Source organism: Osmerus eperlanus, chromosome 19 (genome assembly GCF_963692335.1).
Source record: "Osmerus eperlanus chromosome 19, fOsmEpe2.1, whole genome shotgun sequence".
Taxonomy (NCBI): Eukaryota; Metazoa; Chordata; class Actinopteri; order Osmeriformes; family Osmeridae; genus Osmerus; species Osmerus eperlanus.
In genome coordinates, this window is record NC_085036.1 from 2,598,932 (window position 1) to 2,621,177 (window position 22,246).

At 40.6% G+C, this 22,246-nt stretch overlaps 1 protein-coding gene across 2 annotated transcripts; it reads left to right on the plus strand.

Annotated features, from left to right (window-relative positions):
• The first annotated feature begins 402 nt into the window (after positions 1-402).
• On the plus strand, positions 403-20,550 carry nrgna (neurogranin (protein kinase C substrate, RC3) a). 2 transcript variants are annotated; one of them, XM_062485552.1, is made up of 5 exons: positions 403-418; positions 4,148-4,278; positions 6,098-6,244; positions 19,502-19,996; positions 20,252-20,550. In XM_062485552.1, the coding sequence occupies exons 2-4, from the start codon at positions 4,264-4,266 to the stop codon at positions 19,520-19,522; spliced, it is 183 nt and encodes a 60-aa protein (XP_062341536.1). In that variant the 5' UTR covers positions 403-418; positions 4,148-4,263; the 3' UTR covers positions 19,523-19,996; positions 20,252-20,550. The 2 variants fall into 2 exon arrangements, with proteins under 2 accessions (XP_062341536.1, XP_062341535.1); XM_062485551.1 differs by lacking the exon at positions 403-418 and having other exon boundaries at positions 4,132-4,278.
• The last annotated feature ends 1,696 nt before the right edge of the window (positions 20,551-22,246 follow it).

Sequence of the window (22,246 nt, forward strand, 5' to 3'; positions counted from 1 at the left end):
TTCACTAATCATTCTATTACAAAAAGTAATCTATATTTTGTATATTTTCTTTAGTTTGACAGTAGGCCTACCCGTACCAGGCTTTATTTTATCTAATAGGCCTACATTAAGTGAAAAGCGAAATTTTACTTATACTGATAATGGCAGTCAACACTTAAAATACTTTGGTTTGTGCAATGACTCACCGATAAGATAATGATAGAAGTAGCCTAACCTAAAACAGCCTACAACTATTGTCATATGATAGAACAAAAGGGCAACTTTACATGAAGAAACAAAACTAAAACAAAAATAGGTTTTGAGAAGTATTTTTTTGTATGATTAACCTTTCAATGGATCATCCAAAATTAACACGAGCTTATAGTTCAAGTCACACTTCAGAGGACTGTGGGATGGGAGAGTTCGCTGCTGTCAGTAAGTAAGTAAGACTTTATTTATATAGCACATTTCATACAAGAATTGTAGTTCAAGGTGCTTTACATAAAATCAATAAAAACAATAATACAAGTGATAAACAATTCAAACAAAAATAAAAATCCCAATAAGATCTCTGTTCAAGAGAGAAAACAACTTTAAACATGCATCTTAAAAGTAACATATACATTTGGTTCACCCCTGGTCTGTATATAAAACCATACACTCTGTTAACAGATCCTTTCCCCAGGTCAAGAGTATGGGCCGTATTCTCTGTTAACGGATACTTTGCCTCAGATCAAGGATACAGATTGTTTTACATATTTGTTTAAATACTTCACGCGACCAGAGTTCTTGTACGCTATCAGAGTTTGCCAACTCTGACCTAGACAAAGTAAAAATAGCAAGTCAAATAATGACCCAAATTTACTAAACCAAGATTCTACAATAATATAACTAATAAAAGTAGGAAAACCCTTTTGAGATAAAATTACTTAAATGCTTCGGTAAAAAGGTAGGTTTTAAGCTGTCTTTTAAAAATGTCTAGAGTGTTTGCTTCCCTAATATTTATGGGTAATTTGTTCCATAGTTTTGGGGCGTAATTGACAAAGGCCGAATCACCAATCTTCTTATGACTGCTTCTGGTGACCTCTAATAGGCCTGCATTTGATGATCGCAGTGTTCTAGCTGGTGTGTAGTTTATAAAGGAGTTAGCAATGTAGTTAGGTCCTTGTCCGTGTAGAGCTTTGTATGTGAGGAAAAGGACCTTAAAGTCAATTCTGAAGGTAACAGGGAGCCAGTGTAAAGTAGCTAGGACAGGACTAATGTGTTCTCTCCTTTTAGTTTTGGTTAATAATCTAGCTGCAGAATTTTGAATGAGCTGTAGTCTTTCAGTGGTTTTCTTGGGAAGACCAGTGAAAAGTGCGTTACAGTAGTCCAGCCGGCTGGATATAAAAGCATGAATTAACTTATCTGCATCATTTTGGTTTATGAATGGTCGTACCTTTGCTATATTCCTCAGGTGAAAGAAAGCTGTTTTGGTCACTTTATTAATGTGAGAGTTGAAATTCAAATCTGAGTCCAGGATTACACCGAGACTCGTCACCTCTGGTTTAAGACAGGGGGTTAAGCCTCCAAGATTCTTAATAAGCATCTCTCTTTTGGATTTGGGGCCACATAGTAGGACTTCGGTTTTGTCTTCATTTAATTTAAGAAAGTTATCATTCATCCATTTGTTTATTGCCAACAGGCAGTTGGTAATGGAATTGATGGCCGTTGCATCGTTGGGTTCAGTGGATATATATAGTTGTGTGTCATCCGCATAGCTATGGAAATCTATGTTATGTTCTCTGATTATGTCGCCGAGTGGTAACATATAAAGAGAAAAAAGTAATGGACCTAAGCAGCTTCCTTGAGCAACTCCGTAGCAGTTCTCATGTTTCTTGGACTTATGGTCACCTAAACTAACATAAAACTTCCTTCCTGTGATATATGATTTCAGCCAGTTCAATACACTATCCGTGAACCCAATAAGCTTTTCCAGTCTATTGATTAGGATGTCGTGATCAATTGTATCAAATGCTGCACTGAGATCTAACAGGATAAGGATAGAGACTTTATTTGCATCAGAGTTTAGTCTGAGGTCGCTAATTATTTTGGTGAGAGCAGTTTCAGTACTGTGATATTTCCTGAAACCTGACTGCGAGACTTCCAGGATGTTATTTTCTTCAAGAAAAGAATTTAATTGGACTAAAACTATCTTTTCCAGTACTTTACTAATAAATGGAAGGTTTGATATTGGTCTGTAATTTGCAAGTAGACTGTTATCCAATTTGGGTTTCTTTAATAGGGGCTTTACAACAGCTGTTTTGAAGGCATCTGGGAAGACGCCAGTTCTAAGGGATGTGTTTATAATCTCTAGCACCGGACCTGAGACACTATCAAACACTCGCTTAAAGAATGTTGTGGGTATAGGATCAATATCTGAGGTTGTGGAGTTAGATTCGCTGACAATTTTGGAAAGTTCACTAAGTGTGATACAGGTAAATGTGCTCATGGTTATGTTGCAGAATCTACTGATGTCAGTTTCGACCCCACTATTAATAATACTCGCTCTGATCAAAGTTATTTTGTTCTTGAAGAACAAAGCAAGCTCTTCACATTTAACTGCTGAGGATGGAGGTGGGGCAGGGACAGTGTTTAGCAGCTGGTCAATGGTGGAGAAAAGAACTCTGGAATTTCTGGCATTTTCTGTAATAATGTTGGAGAAATATTCTCTCCTTGCTAGACGGATGGTTTTGTTATAGGTGGTTAGTGTATCTTTGTAGATATTGTAGTGGATAGTGATCTTTGTTTTCCTCCATTTTCTCTCTGCTGCACGGCATTTTCTTTTCGTTTCACTAACATTTTTATTTCTCAGCCATGGGGAGGTTCTGCTTGTGCACTTCTTTTTGGTTTTCAGTGGTGCAACAGAGTCTAACACAGATAATAGTGCATCATTGAGGTTCTGTACCATTTCATTCAGAGAGCAATCATGGTTAGTCGGCTCATATAGAGCAAATTGTTCAGAAAATGTCATCATAGCTGTATCGTCTAAATATCTTCTATGGACTAAGAATTCTTTTTTGTTTTTTGTTAGGATAATTTCCACATTAAAAAGTATATAATGATGGTCTGAGAGGGGTAGATCAGTTATTGAAATATTATTGATATTTAGTCCAGTTGTTATCACTAGATCTAGTGTGTTTCCGTGCCGGTGTGTTGGGTCTGTTATGTGTTGAGTTAGATTGAAACTGTCAAGGAGATTTAAGAGCTCAATAGTTCTTGGGTCTGCTTTTTTATTTACTTGGATATTTAAGTCTCCGTTTAAAACTACTTTGTCATATCTAGTGACACATAGTGATAATAGTTCAGAGAATTCTTGTATGAATATTGGTGAGTGCTTGGGTGGCCGATATATAATAACAAAAAGTATTGATTCGGTTTTGAGCTCTATAGCAAGATATTCATATGATGTGAATTCACCTAGCTCAGTGATTTTGAACAACAGTTTAGAGGAGAAAATAGCTGCGACTCCTCCACCTTTTTTTGATGTCCTTGAAACTTGGTGAAAGCTGTAATCAGGCGGACACGCTTCTATCAAAGTTGCTGTTGCCGTGTCATTGTTTAGCCAGGTTTCTGTTAGACAGATGCAGTCTAAGTTGTTTTCTTTGACCAGATCATTAACTAGAAATGTTTTGTTATTTAGTGATCTAACATTTAGAAGGGCCAGTTTCATCTGTGGGGTATTAACAGATAAAACAGGGGTAGATAAATCTGTTGGAAGAATATTGATAGTTCTGTGACTTTTAACACTAGTTTCAGGTTTGTAACCATGAATTTTACCATGCCATTTTCTGTTTGTGATGATGACCGGTATGTCCAATGAAATAGCATGGTGGCTGTCCTAGCGTCGCTTTTCTTTGGAAAAGTCTCTGTCACTGAGCTGTTCCATCACAAGGGAATTCATCCGGGGGGTGCAGATCTGTGCAGGGCCCATGTGCTTGCAGGAGGCTGTTTGAATGTTCTGTTCTGTTCCATGGGAGGTTGTTGTCAGTCAGCTTAGACACAACAGGGATAGGGAGAGAAGCTTGATTTGTGGTCAGGAGCACGTGATTGATGTTTGCTGTTAGTAGTCGAGATCCTCTACGGTTTGGGTGGAGTCCGTCAGCTTGAAAACGGTAGTAGTCAGTAGGCTACAACATTTGCGAAGCAGCGCTGCACGGCAAGAGAGGTACGCACGGTGAAGCAAAAGAGGACTGAAATAGGTGTTCTTGCAAATCAAGGATTTTGCATTAGGAATTGTTACCAATGGATTGCCGAAACGTAAGTAACTTTCACAATATCTGTGCATCTCATCGTAAAATTATTCAACGGTTAATAGATTGTGTACAGTAGGTTATAGCCTAGTTTACTTGTACAATTATAATAATACATGCTGTTTGTTTTGGACCGTTTCCAAGATATTTCATTTTCACTCAACCCAACGATCTTCGTCACAAATAGGACTAGTCTATTGGATGACAAATTCTTATAATACAAAGTCGAGGTATTTTGAAGAAAAATGCAGAACGAGCGTTTTCTTTTTTAAATGAAAGTACACGCACGATCTTTTAGCATTTAGTTTTTGGATCCAGTGGCTTTTGTATTCTTCAGAAATCAAGTGTCTGATATGCCAGTCTAAATATTCCTGTGGACAGTGGTTGCACATAGTCATGAGTGTAATGTTATAAAATCTATAACAACTAAATCAACCCATGTAGGCAACGCTAATAGCAGCAGAATATTTTTATGCAAAGGGATACTTTTTTGAGGCAGTATGGATCAAACCAATTGGTTATTATACAACTGATCATTACTGAATTGTGTGGGCTTGAAGTAATGTGTTTGTTGGAGGACCATACATTGTAGAAATTACAATTGTCTGTCTGAAGCTGAGCTTTGACAGATGGTCATTTAGGCTGACATCACTATGAATATGTATAAAATAAAAGCATTATGTGCATCAAGTACTTTCTTGACAGATGATTTGGTGATGATTTATTTTGAACAGTATGCACTTCCATTGTATTGCTTTATTGCAATTATAAAAATGGAAAGATGTATTGGTGTTCCAACAAACCATTATCTAAACACTTTTTTGTCTAATAATGTATTTCTCTTTATCTAAGTTTATGTTACAGATTATTTATCTTTTTACTTGATACGAAACGCCTAGAAGTCATGTATTCATGTGGGTTACAAGCAAGATCTCACAACTAAAATACTTAAAGCAAAATTATTTCACAGTTTTCAGATACTAGAAAAACCTTTCCTTACAGTTCCCTTCACGCTTCAATGCCCCCTAACCACTAGTGAAAAATAGATGTGATGATGGAAACTCTGTCCCAAGGTGAAGGCACATGCACAAAACAGGATGTTGTAGGGTTAACAAAGCACGAGGGACCACGTTCCATAGGTTTCTAATTAGACATTAACAATGCTTCCAGGAGAAGCATTGTTAATGCCATTCCTGTTTACCTGTTCCATAGCACCATGAATGCTACAACTGATGGTGTTGTTTGAAAATGAATCATTATGAAATAGTATATTGTGTGAACATGATTTAATTCGCGCATCCATAGCACATTGTCTAAGGGTATACATGTCAATTTAGGAATAATGTTTTTTGTGGTGTGCCATGGAATCAATAAGTACCAGAAAATGTTCTAGGTCAAGAAATTATTTTGTGAACTCTTGGGAATCTCCATTGATTTCTTGAGGCCAGTGAGTATTGAACTACTGTGCAACCTGATATCCTTTCGCATTTGCTTTTGTTGTCAACCTTACAATTAAGTTCTAAACTCAACAATGTATAATTACAATTTTGGGCTGAGAAATAACATCCACGTTTCACATTGCATAACAGAGAAAAAAAGATACCCTTGAAATCTGAGCACTGCTACGTTTTTTTTATCATAATGATTTTAATAGAGATGAAGCATAATGGGTAATATAAAAGTTGCATAATGATTCCGTCTTTTTTTGTTTTCATCTCTAAACTAAGCTTAACTCATAAGGTACATGATAACGTTTAAGTGAAGATAAGAGTGCACTTTTATAGATTTAAAACTATTAATCAAATGTGGAATCTTGTGTCCCATAGGATGGGTGTCCCAGACCCCATGAGGAAGACATCATGGACATACCCCTGGACGACCCTGAAGCCAACAAGGCAGCCGCCAAGATCCAGGCCAGCTTTCGTGGTCACATGACCCGCAAGAAAATGAAGGATGAAAAACCCAGGGAGGAGGTAAGGCCATGGTTAGAATGAATTCCAACAAAATGCCAGAGATATCACGATGATGTGAGGTTCTATGGGTAATAGCAGGGCCGTAATCATAATATGATTACAGACTTCCCCCCCCTATATATTAAAATCTGGTCAAAATTCCCCCCCAATATATTGATATATAAATAAAATATAAAATATAAATAAAATATAAATGTGCTAAGCTACAACAGGAAACCACGCGCGCTGTCCGAAATTATCATAAAAATACAATTAATTAATAAAAATTAAAGTTTTCGGGGGGGGACCCTCAGACTAGGGAGTCCGGTGGCTGAGCGGTTAGGGAATCGGGCTAGTAATCTGAAGGTTGCTGGTTCGATTCCCAGCCGTGCAAAATGACGTTGTGTCCTTGGGCAAGGCACTTCACCCTACTTGCCTCGGGGGAATGTCCCTGTACTTACTGTAAGTTGCTCTGGATAAGAGCGTCTTGCTAAATGACTAAATGTACAGTTAGGTCCATAAATATTTGGACATTGACACAATTTTCATCATTTTGGCTCTGTATACCACCACAATGGATTTGAAATGAAACAATCAAGATGTGCTTTAAGTGCAGACTTTCAGCTTTAATTTCAGGGTATTTACATCCAAATCAGGTGAACGGTGTAGGAATTACAACACATTTTATATGTGGCCCCCCCCTTTTTAAGGGACCAAAAATAATTGGACAAACTAACATAATCATAAATCTAATTGTCACTTTTAATACTTGGTTGCAAATCCTTTGCAGTCAATGACAGCCTGAAGTCTGGAACCCATAGACATCACCAGATGCTGGGTTTCGTCCCTGGTGATGCTCTGCCAGGCCTCTACTGCAACTGTCTTCAGTTCCTGCTTGTTCTTGGGGCATTTTCCCTTCAGTTTTGTCTTTAGCAATTGCAGAACATTCCACTTCTTTGCCTTAAAAAACTCTTTGGTTGCTTTCGCAGTATGCTTCGGGTCATTGTCCATCTGCACTGTGAAGCGCCGTCCTATGAGTTCTGAAGCATTTGGTTGAATCTGAGCAGATAATATTGCCAGAAACACTTCAGAATTCATCCTACTGCTTTTGTCAGCAGTCACATCATCGATAAATACAAGGGAACCAGTTCCATTGGCAGCCATACATGCCCACGCCATAACACTACCTCCACCATGCTTCACTGATGAGGTGGTATGCTTTGGATCATGAGCAGTTCCTTCCCTTCTCCATACTCTTCTCTTCCCATCATTCAGGTACAAGTTGATCTTGGTCTCATCTGTCCATAGGATGTTGTTCCAGAACTGTACAGGGTCTTTTAGATGTTTTTTGGCAAACTCTAATCTGGTCTTCCTGTTTTTGAGACTCACCAATGGTTTACATCTTGTGGTGAACCCTCTGTATTTACTCTGGTGAAGTCTTCTCTTAATTTTTGACTTTGACACAGATACGCCTACCTCCTGGAGAGTGTTCTTGATCTGGCCAACTGTTGTGAAGGGGTTTTTCTTCACCAGGGAAAGAATTCTTCTGTCATCCACCACAGTTGTTTTCCGTGGTCTTCCGGGTCTTTTGGTGTTGCTGAACTCACCAGTGCGTTCTTTCTTTTTAAGAATGTACCAAACAGTTGATTTGGCCACCCCTAATGTTTTTGCTATCTCTCTGATAGGTTTGTTTTGATTTTTCAGCCTAACGATGGCTTGCTTCACTGATGGTGACAGCTCTTTGGACTTCATATTGAGAGTTGACAGCAACAGGATCCAAACACAAATACCATACTTGAAATGAACTCTAGACCTTTTATCTGCTCTTTGTCAATGAAATAACGAACTCCCATGAGGGAATAACATACACCTGGCCATGGAACAGCTGAGCAGCCAATTGTCCAATTACTTTTGGTCCCTTAAAAAGGGGGGGGGCACATATAAAATGTATTGTAATTCCTACACCGTTCACCTGATTTGGATGTAAATACCCTGAAATTAAAGTTGAAAGTCTGCACTTAAAGCACATCTTGATTGTTTCATTTCAAATCCATTGTGGTGGTATACAGAGCCAAAATGATGAAAATTGTGTCAATGTCCAAATATTTATGGACCTAACTGTAAATGTAACTCCCCAGCAAATTTTGTCCCCCCCAATGTTGACTCCATAGCTACTGGTAATAACCAGTCAGAGCTCAATCGGCCAAATCCCAATACTCTGTCTTACCCTACCCCTTACCTTTACCCCTTAGTTTTGCACGTTCACGTGAGAGTAAGTGGTGTCCCAATACTCTTTTTGATCGAGGGGTAGGGCTAATATGAAGGGGTATACACCCCTTAAAACCAAGTGTTTTCGGGAGCTTAGGCCGAATCCCAATACTCTGTCTTACCCCTACCCCTTACCCATAGCCCTTAGTTTTGCGCGTTCCCGTGAGAGTAAGTGGTGTCCCAATACTGTTTTGGATCGAGGGGTAGGGCTAAGATGAAGGGGTATACACCCCTTAAAACCAAGTGAGCTTGGGAGCTTACTTGAAACCAAGGGGTATGTGAATACTGCGCAACCTGCAACAATGGCGGCCAGATCATCCAGAGAGTCCCATAAATGTGATATTTTCGGCTTAAATAATTGAGAAAAAAATTACGACAGTCTTGTTTTGTGCTCAACACAGTCCTGTACATATGTATTTGCAACCATGTTCTTAACTTAAACGTTTTTAAAAAAAAATCGCTAGTTTGCTCCGCTAATGTTACATTCAGTGGCGGATCTAGAACATTTTACATGGGGTGACAAAGGGTGGCAAGAGGTCTTGGCAGGGTGGCATGGGTAAACGGTATGTGGGAATCTCTATATGTGAATGGCTTTAACAAAACAAACACAAAAATACTTTTAAACTGCGGTAGTTATTGTTAGTTATGTTTAATCATGCCCTTACACACTACAAGCGCGTAGGTTTGCATAGGGTCGATAGGGACTAGTCACGACCAAGTTTGGGAAAGACACAATTGTCCCCACCAATATTTTGTTAATTTTCGACAAAAATATTTTGCACAATATATTTGCAAAACTCATTCGTACTATTATCTATACTATGTTCGTCGCCCAGAAAAGTGAAAAATAAATTTCCAAGTTAACCAATGCGCCTCGAGCCTGCAAGACAAGATTGTCATTTAATTGGCTGAAACTTCGTGAATCGTGACTTGCAGAAAGAGGGCAGTAGTCTGACACGGTAAGCTATTATATACGCCAGGAAATAATAAAGCCTCATATTAGTATTTCGTTTGGTCTCAGCATTGATATTTTTGACCCTTTTTTGTAGAAAGGAAAATCAAAATGCCACCCAAAAAAAAGAGGGATATAAGAAGTTTTTTCCCCACCCAGAGAGTAAGTAGCTAACTATCAAGAAGGTCGTTGTTAACTGCTAGCCTTACATCGCCACCCATTCTACAATGGAAACATGTTTTGAAAGTTGTTAGTGTAGTAGAGCATGTAACTTTTGCTTGTATTAAATCTTTCCCTAGCGTCTGCAATCTTTCGACCAGTGTGTTAGCAGCAGCTTGTCTTGTTGAAGACAGAAGGATAAAGCTGCTAACCTACCCACATAATGGGACCGTGCTAGTTTAGCCTAGTACCAGCAGGCTAGCAACTCAAAAGTGATATTAACTGGTAATAAGTAGGCCTATATCATCCCTTGGATAGTAATATGGCTATCCCTGTAATCTCGACCAATGTCAGCAGTCAACTAAGCATGGTTAGTGTCTGTATTAAATTGATGAATTACTGTGCAGGAAAAACAGCACCCTGAAGCTAAAGATGTAGAGCAGGTTGGTGATGAATCAACATCAGGGGTTCAGGTGAGAAGATGAATTGTCCATTTTGGTAAAGATTGCATTAAATTGCTGTTTTTTAAGGGATGTTTAGACAATGTTATCCATGAATGTTATCATTCACACATATACTTGTACAGTAGGTAGTAAAAAGGTGCTATAAATTGGGATGCCCAAATGTATACATCATATAATTAATTAATACATTATTTCATTGCTCAGAAGTCCAGTACAGATAATGTAGGCCTAGTACAGCTCCATAAAACCTGAACCAATTACCTACATAAAAAATTTAAAATTTGTGAACAAACAAATGCATTGCATGTACTTATCATTAGGTCATTTAGTTAATTAAGGCATTATTTTAAAATGCATTCAGGAAACTCAGAAATCCAGTATAGTGCAGGCTGAGGAAGCTGCAGCTGGACCATCAGGGCTTCAGGTAGTTTTTGTTTTTATATAGCGGCGGGGGTGGGGGGGGGGGCAGGCAGTGTCCCTACCAAAGCTGAGACCAAACCTACGCCCTTGGGAATAACCCCAGTCAGGGCCGGAGTGGGACCAATTTTCAGCACGGGAGTGTAATGGCCTATCCCCACCAGGGGCTGAGCCATACATTGAACATTCGGGGCTTAACCCGAACCTAAGACCTAGGCATGGTTTTGATGTGATTTGAAATCGGAACTTCACATTAATGCGAGCGCGAATTGTTTCGCATTATTTTCAGTGCAAAATAGTTTTTTTAGCTTTATGTAATATGAACATTACGTTGGACTCATATTGTTTTATTTCCGGAAATTTGTTTATCAAATTTTTATCTGAAAGATTCGGGGCTTTTGAGAAAACATATTTTTCCCACCCTTGCAGGAACCTAGATTTATGAAGTGACAGATCTTTCTTTTTTTTACCTGGCTTTTTCAGTTCCTCCTGGCGTCTTTTTCCCATCCATTTTATTCTTTTCGCATCAGCTTAATCTTGCTAACTCCCTCCACAACAATAAATTACGGTTTAGGGTTGTCTCCATAACAACCTTGGTACACGCAATTGTGTTTGAGAAAAAGAGCATGCGCAACAATGTGTAGCCTATTAGCTTACTTATCAGTCACATAGTAACTTAACAAACTTAACACATATCGTTTTATTCGATGTGTGAAAAAACTAAGAGAAAGCAGGGGATCTTCTGGTCCAATTTATGAGCGGGCAGAGCGGCCCACCGGGAATTCTCCCGATGGCCACTCCGGGCCTGAGCCCAGTGTTCAAACAAAACAAAACTGTGCATCTTTTAAAAAGTAAAAGTATAAAAAGCTAAATGAAAATTCAAAGTACAATATTTGTGTCCAAGATGCAGTGGACTACAAGTATAAAACAGCAGACAATACTCAAGCACTTATTATAGCCTAATTAAAAACGTATCATTAGGCTACAGCAGTGATGCCGGTAACGCGTTACTTAGTAACTCTAATCTGACCACTTTTTTCAGTAACGAGTAATCTAACGCGTTACTATTTCCAAACCAGTAATCAGATTAAAGTTACTTGTCCAAGTCACTGTGCGTTACTATTTGTTCATTAATAGTAAAATATATATTAGATTTCTTCTTGCGTCTCTGGGAGTGAAGTCATGTAGCCTATGCGACAATTTAAGGCCGATATATGCTTCTCCGTTTTTCAAAAAAACGGACACATGGGAACGCCCTCGTCTACGTGGAACGCCCTCTCCGAGCTCTCCGAGAGCCCTCGGAGAGCCCCGGGGAGCTTGACGTGCACCTCCTGAATTTTCTAACTATCCGTCGTAATTTCGGATAGTTACGGAGACCCCCTTGGCTGTGATTGGTCAGTATTAAGAACCGCTTGCGTCAGGGGCGGGGTTGCCGTGATCAACAGGACGAACAGAATCCTTTGACCGCCATTGCTGTAAGTTTTTACAATTCATATTTCAGTTAAACAGTACATGTAAACCAGCATCTGAATTAAAATGTGACGAGAAATGGGCAGTGTAGTTGCTGAAAATGTGAGTATTTTATTGATGAAACGACTTCTCGATAACCTATGATAAACCATTGCGCCACCTACTGTTCTGGCAGGGAATTGTTTTCAGCAACCACAGCCTACAGAGAACCATAAACACAGTCTATCCGTCCGTATCCGTCCGTATCCGTAAGCCCGCCCATCCGTAAACGGAGTCGGAGAAGCATATTGCGGCCTTAAGTCACGTTTTCAGCATGAGGGTCACGTCACGTGTATATACATAGACAATAGACCTACCACTCCCTCCCAGTGACTGAGTCGCCACTTTCCTCAAGGCCCTTTGCTCCGGTGCCATCTCGATTTGATTATATGTGACAAATAAGAAAGACAAATAAGCTTAATAAACTATTACATGAACAAATGCAACGAACCACAACTAAATCCATGTTTTTTCTAAAAGTAATGGTTCGCAAATTATCTCAGATTTACTATACTCGGGGCGTTTTTTATGGTTTGTTTTTTTCCCCAAGTAGACCTACGACTTGAGTTGTTTTTCCAAGTGCGTTCTTAGGTCAATTTCAAGAGAAACTCGTGTCTATAAATCAACATGAACATCAACAAAATGTCAGGAGATACATTGTACATTGTTGTTGTGTACATTACTGTTAAAAATGCACTTCTAATAAAGTGAGTGTTGGCAAAACCGGTTGTCATTTTTATGTTGAGGCGGCAGGGGTGTTGTCGGCAGCTGTTGAATGTAACTAATAAAGTAACTTGTAATCTAATTTAGTTACTTTTAAAATCAAGTAATATGTAAAGTAACTAAATTACTTTTTAAAGGAGTAATCAGTAATCAGATTACTTTTTCAAAGTAACTGTGGCAACACTGACTATGGGCTAGGGGTAAGGGGTAGGGGTAAAGGCCGAAATATACTACTCCGTTTGCATGGAGACGGATACAAGGAACGCCCTCTCCGTTGTGGAACGGAGACATCGGAAGTAAAACATTTGGTGACGAGCGGCAAACGGCAAGAGTCGAAAGGGGGAGACTGGTCAAAAGCTGCTGTGATCGCCAGCAAGATATGCACTGATGCCCTACAAACACCCGAATGGCAGCCGGTAAGAAACTGAGCTCTGAAACCGCATCCGTTGATGTAGCCACACACTTGGCAGCTAGGGTTGCCACCCGTCCCTTAAAATACGGAATAATCCCGTATTTGAGATTAAAATAGCGCGTCCCGTTTTGAATCAATACGGAACAGTGTTTGTCCCATATTTTCAGAGTTGTCTTCAACGCAGCATCCCATGCAAATCATCCCACCCGCATTCTGTGAAGACTCGTCCTATTCTACACCTGATTGGGTAATACTCTCTGCCATCGTTGGTTTGATCGGTTTGTTTCAGGGTCATGGCCAATCAGAGTCAGAGGAGGGCGTGTCTCTTATCGGAGCGTCGATTTGAAAGAATGGCGCAGGCAGCTCCAGATACCTAGCCTGGCTCTGCCCTCCTACGTACTTCCGCTCAATTTTGATTTTGCTTCTGTACTAGTTCTGGGCTTGAGGTACGTTAGTCAGATGACTCCGGTTAATTTTCTACCTGTCCAATCAGCAAACAGATAGAGTGGCTGAGAACGATGACGTTGATGTCGTGCGCTAATTTGTGTTGTAGTTCCGTAATGGCGGCGGAGAAAGATGCGAGCGAAGCCATTGGGTCCGTTGTGGCAACGCTGCCGAATATCCAGAAGGTAAAGCCGGAGCATGAACAATCTTTGATCCCCATGGGGTTCGTTTGATTTTCCAGCTAGCTCTGTTAGTCGTGAAGGAGTTGGCTAAGGCGAACGCTAGCGATTGGTTATGGCAGATCCAGAGTTACTCTAGGCAGATCCAATAGTTTTAACTTCAACAGAGTACCCGCCGTCAAGGAAGTTAACGCTTGTCAATGGAGCGAGCCCAGACTCTCTGTACAAATGAAATGTACGAGAGTCTGGTTAGGACCAGGCTACCAGATACCCCCCGCGTAATAAGAAGTACACTCATTAAAGGAAGTAGGATTGACATGCTCCAATACTGCACACTACCACTTATGGTCCACTGATGTTATCATGTTGATGGAAGATCCTTTGCAAGTCTCCTGCATTATATATATTTTTTCCCAATATACCTTTTTGAGTATCAAAGCATTTGTTTAATTTAAAGTTAATAAGTTATGGATCTGTTAATTTCATAAGTTAATCAAATATGGTTCACCTCTCACAGGTTCCTCCAAAAGCCTATTTTTTTGTTTTCTCACGCCATAGCTGTGTATTCAGCTATGACGATATGACCACTTGAGTTGTGATAGACAGAGACTGAGTGCATCTGTTCACACTGATTTCAATAGCAGATCTCTTTATAATGTCCATGTCTCAATCTTCATATTTTTATGAAAACATGTTTTAAGTTGTGATTTACCACCACTGGCACGTCATTGGGCTTGTGGTCATCATGCCCCCCCCCCTTTCCCTCGCTGCGGCAGGCGTCCCTTATTTTTCTGTATTGAAGGTGACAACCCTTGCAGCGACACAAACTCTGACGTCACTTAACCCTTTGATGCCTGGGAGATTTGTCCGCTTACCGCTGTTAGCCAATGTGCTTCAAATTGTGAAATGTTTGACATGAGTGTTTTTTAACTATTGAGAGTGCGTACTGCTTTGGGGGATTGGTGAAATAGAGGGCTAATATGAGCCAGTCTATAATGCTTTTGATTATATGTATGGAGTTAGTTTAATGAATTGCATTTTTTAAATGTTATAATGGGTTTAAAAACGGGAACAAATCTGATAAAAATGTGTATATTTGTGTTAAAAGGTTTTTCACCTGAAACTGAAAACCAAAATAAAAAGAGGAGACAAGGAAAAATGGTCAGAGTGAAATCCAGTTCTTTATTTCGGGGTGGATGCATCAAATCCCTTTCAAGTGGGGTAGCAGCACAAAAATTAGGAGGAACTTGACAGTGAAAAACCGCTGAGGACCAGGAAATCTGGAAACCTGCTGAAGAGACAGAGGTTTAGTAAACTAAACTCAAGAAACCATCAGCATTTCCACCTGTTGGAACCTCTCCAGGATCCATGGCGGATCAAGGGAGATTGGTTAAGCAGCTCAAAAAGGAGAGGGCTACGACGAAACAAGCATTCTCTCGTCTTGTTAACAGGATCACCAGAAATTACAAAGAAATGTCTGGGGATGAGCTCAGGAACAGTTTCAACAAACTCATGCAGGAGGCCGAAGAAGTAATGGAAGCCAATGACGATGTGGAGGCTGGACTCAATGCAGAGCTGGAAGCGGAGGTGGAGGCAGGGAAGGAAGCTGTGTTAACTGAACAGCAAATAGCCAACCTGGCAAAGACTGCAAAGGAGTGTGAGCAGAAACTAAGGAGCTCATTCAGGACACTTTGTGGGCAAACTATGTAACGTCACTGTGTCCAATCCCGACCGCTGTAAACTACTATTGTCCAAACCCGAACGGGGTTTGGACACTCAGTTTCCGGTCTTTTTGCCAGCATTTTCTTTTGCTATCGCCAGCAAAGTGTAAGTAGTATTATTTTAGGCATACCAAACAATCTACGTGTAAAATTTCATGAACATATATGGACGTTTACATGTCTAAATAATATAGGAAAGTTACTTTGGCCGAAAGACCACTCGGCGACACTCGGGCGACGCTTGGGCGACGATCTTTACTCTGACAAGTGTGTCTGTGTTGTCATCGTACTGCTACTATGGGTTAGCATATGAGTGTATTTCAATGCTAGCTTAACACTACTTTGTCTTGCCAATGAAAATACACGATCATGTGTGACGTGATCTGTAGTCGAGGGGAGGAAGGGATGGGGACTAGCAAACTTTGAGAAGAGTTCAACAAAACATCCAGCAGGTGGTGGTATACAGTAAAATTTAGATTTTATCGCATAGTTTGGAGATGTTGAAGCGTGATATCTTATTGTGGAGGACATAACTACGTCCCCGGATATGTTGACAGCATTGATGGTCAGTTTGGTGACCCTGGATCAAGTTAATATCCCCAGAAAAACAGCAGCGGCCAGTGTTTAGAAGTGCGGTCGGGTTTGGACAAGGGTAGCGCACGGCTAATTTACCGGCGCCAGCGTCTTTTGACCGGCTCTAGTAAAGGCTAAGCTAACTCTAAATTTTTAAACAATATTTAGCTTGAAAGGTAAGAAGTTAAAGCTTAACGTGAAATCAGTAAATCAGCTGAAAACGTGATACGATTATTTTTATCAATATTTGAAGTGGCATTTTATCAGAATGTTAGCTAAAAACCGGTCGGGATTGGACACAGTGACGCTAAGTGCTGAGGTATCCACCTCCCTACAGTCGGCAGAGGGCGCATTTGATCTTGTTGCTGCTACCGTACCATCGGATAGCAGCCAAGAGGCATATGATTTCATGCTCGACCACCTGCAAAGACTGGTAGAGGCTGCAAAGGAGACTGGTCGGTGGGAACGTTGGATCCCTCTGGAGGAACGAGAGGGGTTCCAGAAACACCAAAGAACACTCTTTGGTGGTATCTAGAAAGGCTGACTTTATACAGGCATGGATAAAGGGGGAAGCTGAAAGAAGGTTGAATGCTTCCAATCCCAAACGTTCCACACCAGCCATCAGGCTGAGACCTGTAGCCCTTCCAAAATTGACTGGCAACAAGCGTGACTTTTACAGGTGGAGGAAGGACTGGGGGGCACTGCAAGAGCAAGGTGAACCCACTGGATCGAGAGAGGTGAGGAAGGCACAATTGCTTGATAGTCTGGAGGACAGGACTACAAGAGACCTCCGCCTCACAAGTTATAACACAGCAGAGGATGTTTTCCGTGTCCTAGAGAACCAGTTTGGAAATCAAACAGCTATCGCTATTGAAATAGTGGAGGAGCTTCAGAGGATTCCACCTGTCAGAAGACATCAGCCACGTAAAATAGTGGAACTTATTCAGGCTGCGGAAAAGGCGCTTCAAGACTTGAGCGATCTTGGAGACACAGGCGCTATCAGAAATCCACTAATGACAAAATCGATCGAAAGCAAGCTTCCAGATACCCTCAAAAATGTCTGGTCTTTGTTGCTGACAAGAGGAATGCTGTGGCATCAGAGAAGCGCTTTGGCAATCTCTTGGCATTTCTCAAAGAGCAGGAGAGTATATACGAACAGCTGGAACAACTGAGGGAGGAAGAGCCGGGCAGAAAGGAAACTCTGACTGAGCCAAGATATGCCAGAACCAAATCTACCAGGGCAGGAAACAACCACACAGGCTGTGTCGTCTGTGGTGATTTAAAGCACAGAAGACAGCTGTACTTCTGCAAGCAATTTAGAGGCCTAATGCTGATAGAAAAGGGCTGCGATCAGGAAGTTGGAAGCTTGCAAGAAGTGTCTTGAAGTTCACGATGATGGGGCATACTGCAAACCTGCATTTTTGTGTAAAAATCTAAGCTGCAAGGATGAGAGGGCTCCTGAGCATCATATCTATCTGTGCCCAAATTATGAAATGAGGAAAAGCAGTGTGGATCAGAGAAGAAGTAAATTTGGTCCAGAGGAGGAGAGAAGCAGCAAGAAATGCACAGTGGAGCAGGAGGGAGGCAGCAGGAAATACACAGAGGAGCAGGAGGAGTTCTTCAGCAAACTTCCACCAGAGGTGGCAAAACAATGCCGGAATGTGTTTTCAAACACTGCATCCAGAGCTTCTGACACTGCAAGGCATCAGCCAAGCCTCCTGAGGCAAGATGGATTACAGGAGCATCCAGTGATAGTAACGTGGTTTGTGTACATGACGTAACAGAAGTGAATTTGACAGATTCAGTGTCCGATGCTACGCGACAGTTGTACGCTCGCATCCAGTTAGGAAACGGTGTTAGCTCCAATTAGACTGAGGAGAACGGAAACTTTCTTCTCTTCCTTCACATCATTGGCAGCACAATACAATTCCACTCTTTCCATGTACGCTTCCCAGTCTTCATTAGCACTATCGAACTCTTCTACCTTTCCAACGTAAGCCATCTTCAGTTCTGATATTTACAGTTTAAGTGTACTTATGCGTCGTTTACTGTAAGCTATTCACGTGTACTCACGCATCCTCCATTAGCCTTGCTACTCCTCTAGTGCTGTTGTTCGTTTTCAACCTCCTTGCCTCCAGTCGACTTCTCATTACATGTACTTTTAAGCTCCATTTGCTTGTTAGGTTCGTAGATTTCTCGTCGCCAATTTGTCGTGTCTATGCGACTACTTATTAATAAAATAATCAGGCTTACTCAGAGGTTAAGTTCACACGTGAAACATCACTTGGTTAACTTGAGGTTTCTGCACTCAATGTATACATGCGCATGGCGAATAACCAATAGGAGAACAATGCATGGGGAGTGCTTACACAAATAAATAAATCCTTATTAAACACTACAGTATGCATTCCCAATACAAAATGACATGATTTAGTTTAGCTTCAAGTATCATTCATACAGTGAAAGAACTGAACGATTTTAAGAAGCCCTTCTAAATAAATGACAATGCATAATCGAGGATACACTATGCACTGTGCTGAAGATTACAGCAGAGCCACTGTGAGGCTGTGAGAAGAACATGTTCAAAGATTTGAAGACTTGAAAACTCATACTTTGGTCTGGGCATAAAATTTGTATTTAAGAATCATGTAAACAATTCTATCCACTCTTGTCTACTCTACTGTGTGAGACTAGTAAAGATATTGTAACAGAAAAGACTGACTACTGCCCACCAATAATCAGTGCCCCCAACAGGCCTGCCTACAGATGGGGGGGGGGAAAGGTTTTCCGAACAATGCTGACTTAATTTCTTGTTGCTAGGCAATAATACAGATGGTAGAAACTAATGGCATGAAAGTGCAATATCTCCACTGTGTTTTGAATAATGAACACTAACCTCGCTCAAATACCTCTGGATACAAGTGAGAATTTCTTTTTTCCCCCACCTGTTTTTAGTATGACATTTCAAAATGGCAGCACAGAACCGTTTAACGTTGACGCAAGCATTGTGTCCATAGAAAGTAGATAGCGTACTTTACACTAGTTTATTTTACCATTCAAACTACTTACTGTTTGTCTCTTTATCGTTAGTTGATCAACCCTGTTGAAAGAGTTTTTGTTTTAAGCTGTCAACAGAATTGGAATATTGATGGATCTAACAACAATATACTTTCAAGCAGGGTCGGACTGGCCGTCGGGAGATTTCCTGATCGGCCGGTCAAACAGCCGCAGCATAATGCAAAAAAATATATAATAATACTAATAATACACGGTCGTGGGCCGGTCTGAGTTTCAAAGTCCCGGGCCGTTTTTCAGTCCCAGTCCAGACCTGCTTTCAAGGCATTTCAAGAGTTATTTTAACTGATACAAAAGTTGACAAATATAATGCCTCCAGCCAGATTCGTCCACTATATCCCGAGAAAGCAAGTAATGTGTGTGTGTGTGCTTGTGCTTTCAGAAGCGACGGGAGCAGAAGTAGAAGAGACAGAGAGGTCAGCACCTGAACTGTGAGGCCTGGATTCCTGGCAATTACCATACGCCACTGCAATATCAAGAGCTCTTATCGCAGAAAGAGGAAAAAAACAATGGCACTGTACCGCACAAATAGAACTAGATCTAGGTTTGGAGACCCACCCATCTGCTGATCTGTGAACTCTCTCTGTCTTTCTCTTACACACAAATGGTACACACATGTAAACACACAAACACATACAGCATATTGACATACTCAAACATACATGCACACTCAATGGAGCACACTCACTCATTTTCCTCCTCTAGTATCAGGTTAGATGTCTGTGACTCAACATAATCTTCCACTGCATGAATTTTAATGTAAACAAACAAGTGCACTCAAGTGAAAATAAAATTTGAATGACTTAAGTCATTTTGCTCCACTCAGAGCAGGTAGGTCTGGAGGCAAAGATTGGTTGAGATGGAGATATGTAGATTTGTGTTCACTTAACCCTTGTGTTATCTTCGGGTCATTCTGACCCATCAGTCATTGTGACCCACCGTCGTATTGCGACAGATTTACTGCATACAAAGACAAAGTGAAGCATTTTCTTTTAACCGTTGGGCTGTCTCAGACCCCCCACATTGCAAAGTTTAAAAGAAAATTATTTTAATTTGTTTTTGTATTGGGTAAAATTGGGTAAACACAACGATGGTTCGTTATGAACCTTTGGGTCATGTGACCCGAAGGCAGCACGAGGGTTAACTGGCTATTAACAGTACTTGTATCAATTTTACAGCATGGAAGTATGCGCTGTCTGAAATGTTTCTGTATCTTTTTTTCTTGTTCATTCATATATTTTTTTTCAACATATGTATTGTATTTGTTTTACTTTAATGTTTTATTCAATTGAATTCTTCTGGATTGTTGTCTTTGTTGTGTATATATATATTGTAACCATTTAAATATATAAAGTACATGTATGTGTTTTGATGGTTTTGATGGCTTGATTGCTGTGCAAAATGAATAAAAAGGGAGAATTAGCCATTCAAGCAACAACTCATTTTATTTTGTCCTTGATACCAAACCAGGCGAATGTGTCTCCCACGCTCTACAATTGCTGGTTAAAAATGTATACATTGAAATTAACTTTCCATGTGCATATAGTTGCAGATGAACACTTCATATTGTGTTCACACTCTACAGAACGTGTTCTTGCTTGGATTCACCAAGTTAGAGTGTTTGTTGGATGGAGAGGGTCAAAGCTGCATCCACTGTCAAACCCCCAAAACACACTCCCCACTCAAAAACAGGAGAACTGTTAAGTTGTTTAAAGCCTAAACAACTTACCATCCTCCCACTACTTCCTCTCCTGGCTTTCTTGTTTCCCATGTGATCCTCCTAGACTAAAACACAATGGGCAACTTTTTACCCAGCACTCATGTTTTAATTACTATGCACAAATCACAATGGACAAAAAAACTGGAGCATGTGGTAATTATCTCTTCCCGATTACCCTCCCCCTAGTGCCTCAGTTATATTTAATGTCGGCTAAAAGGCCAGATCGTGAGGCACGCAACAGATACAGCGCTTCTGCATTTTGCAGCTTCTGTATCTCTTAGGTGAGACAGATCAGAGTGAAATTGATTGCAATGGTGGTCATCGGGAGTTATTGGAAGGGTTGGTGGTTGGGAATCCTTTGGCAATCCTGGAGATGTAGAGATTCATTTTTTTATGTATTTGCATAGATGGGAGGCTGTGGTGTCAAGTCAAGTAAAGTGAATGGCACCACAGTGTGGCGCTTCTTTAAAAACTCTGGTAGATAGACTATAGTAGCGAAAAAGCCCAGGATACAGAGAAGACTGGAATTTAATTTGACATGCATTTAAAGATAGCTCGCTATCTTCAGCATTGTGTTTTCTTGCCAGTTTGGTGCCCATAGACCTGTCTACATCTATGGTTATGCACAAACAGCCATGTCTCTATGTCAAAGCGGCTCGTTAGATATTTCTCTCCACTTTTACTTCTTCAAGTTGAACTCTCTTGTATTGATGCCTGCACTCAGGCTTCTCTGGAGCCGGTCAGCCCATAAGCCACCTACGCATGCTCCCACTCACGTCGCCATGAAGTGGAGGAAACGGCTCTGGGATGCTAATGCAATGTGCTTGCACACGGAGGTGGGAGTCATCAAACATAAATTTTTCAGAGGTTTCCAATAGCAACCAACCATTATTGCCAACACCAATATGATATTCCCATCCTAACCCACCACTCCCTCCGTTACACCCCCACCCTTTAGAATACACCACTTGATTTTCTCTGAACTTGGGAGAACGATTACTGCCATGTGTTCAGTAGCCAACCATGTGTAAGAGGTGTATGTGACATGCTATCCGAGATGTAGCTCAGCATATCAAGGATTCATAAGGGGAAAGTTTATAAGGTTCATGGCAGAGAGCACGAGTAGAACAAAAGGGACTAAAATCCGTCCATGCCTGCAAACAGCCATATAGGAAGCTTTATCCCAGAATATCTATCCCTATTTATGCAAACATTGTTTTACATCATACTGTCATAACTGTCACGACGTGAGGTGGGGTTGGACCCAAACGCAGGGGAGTCGGCAGGCATGGCAGAAACAAGGGTTTTATTTTCTCAAAAACGGGAACAGATAGGGTACTCACACAGACAGGTATGGTAAGGACAAGAAAAAGACTGGACACAAAACAGAAACCTAAATACACAGAA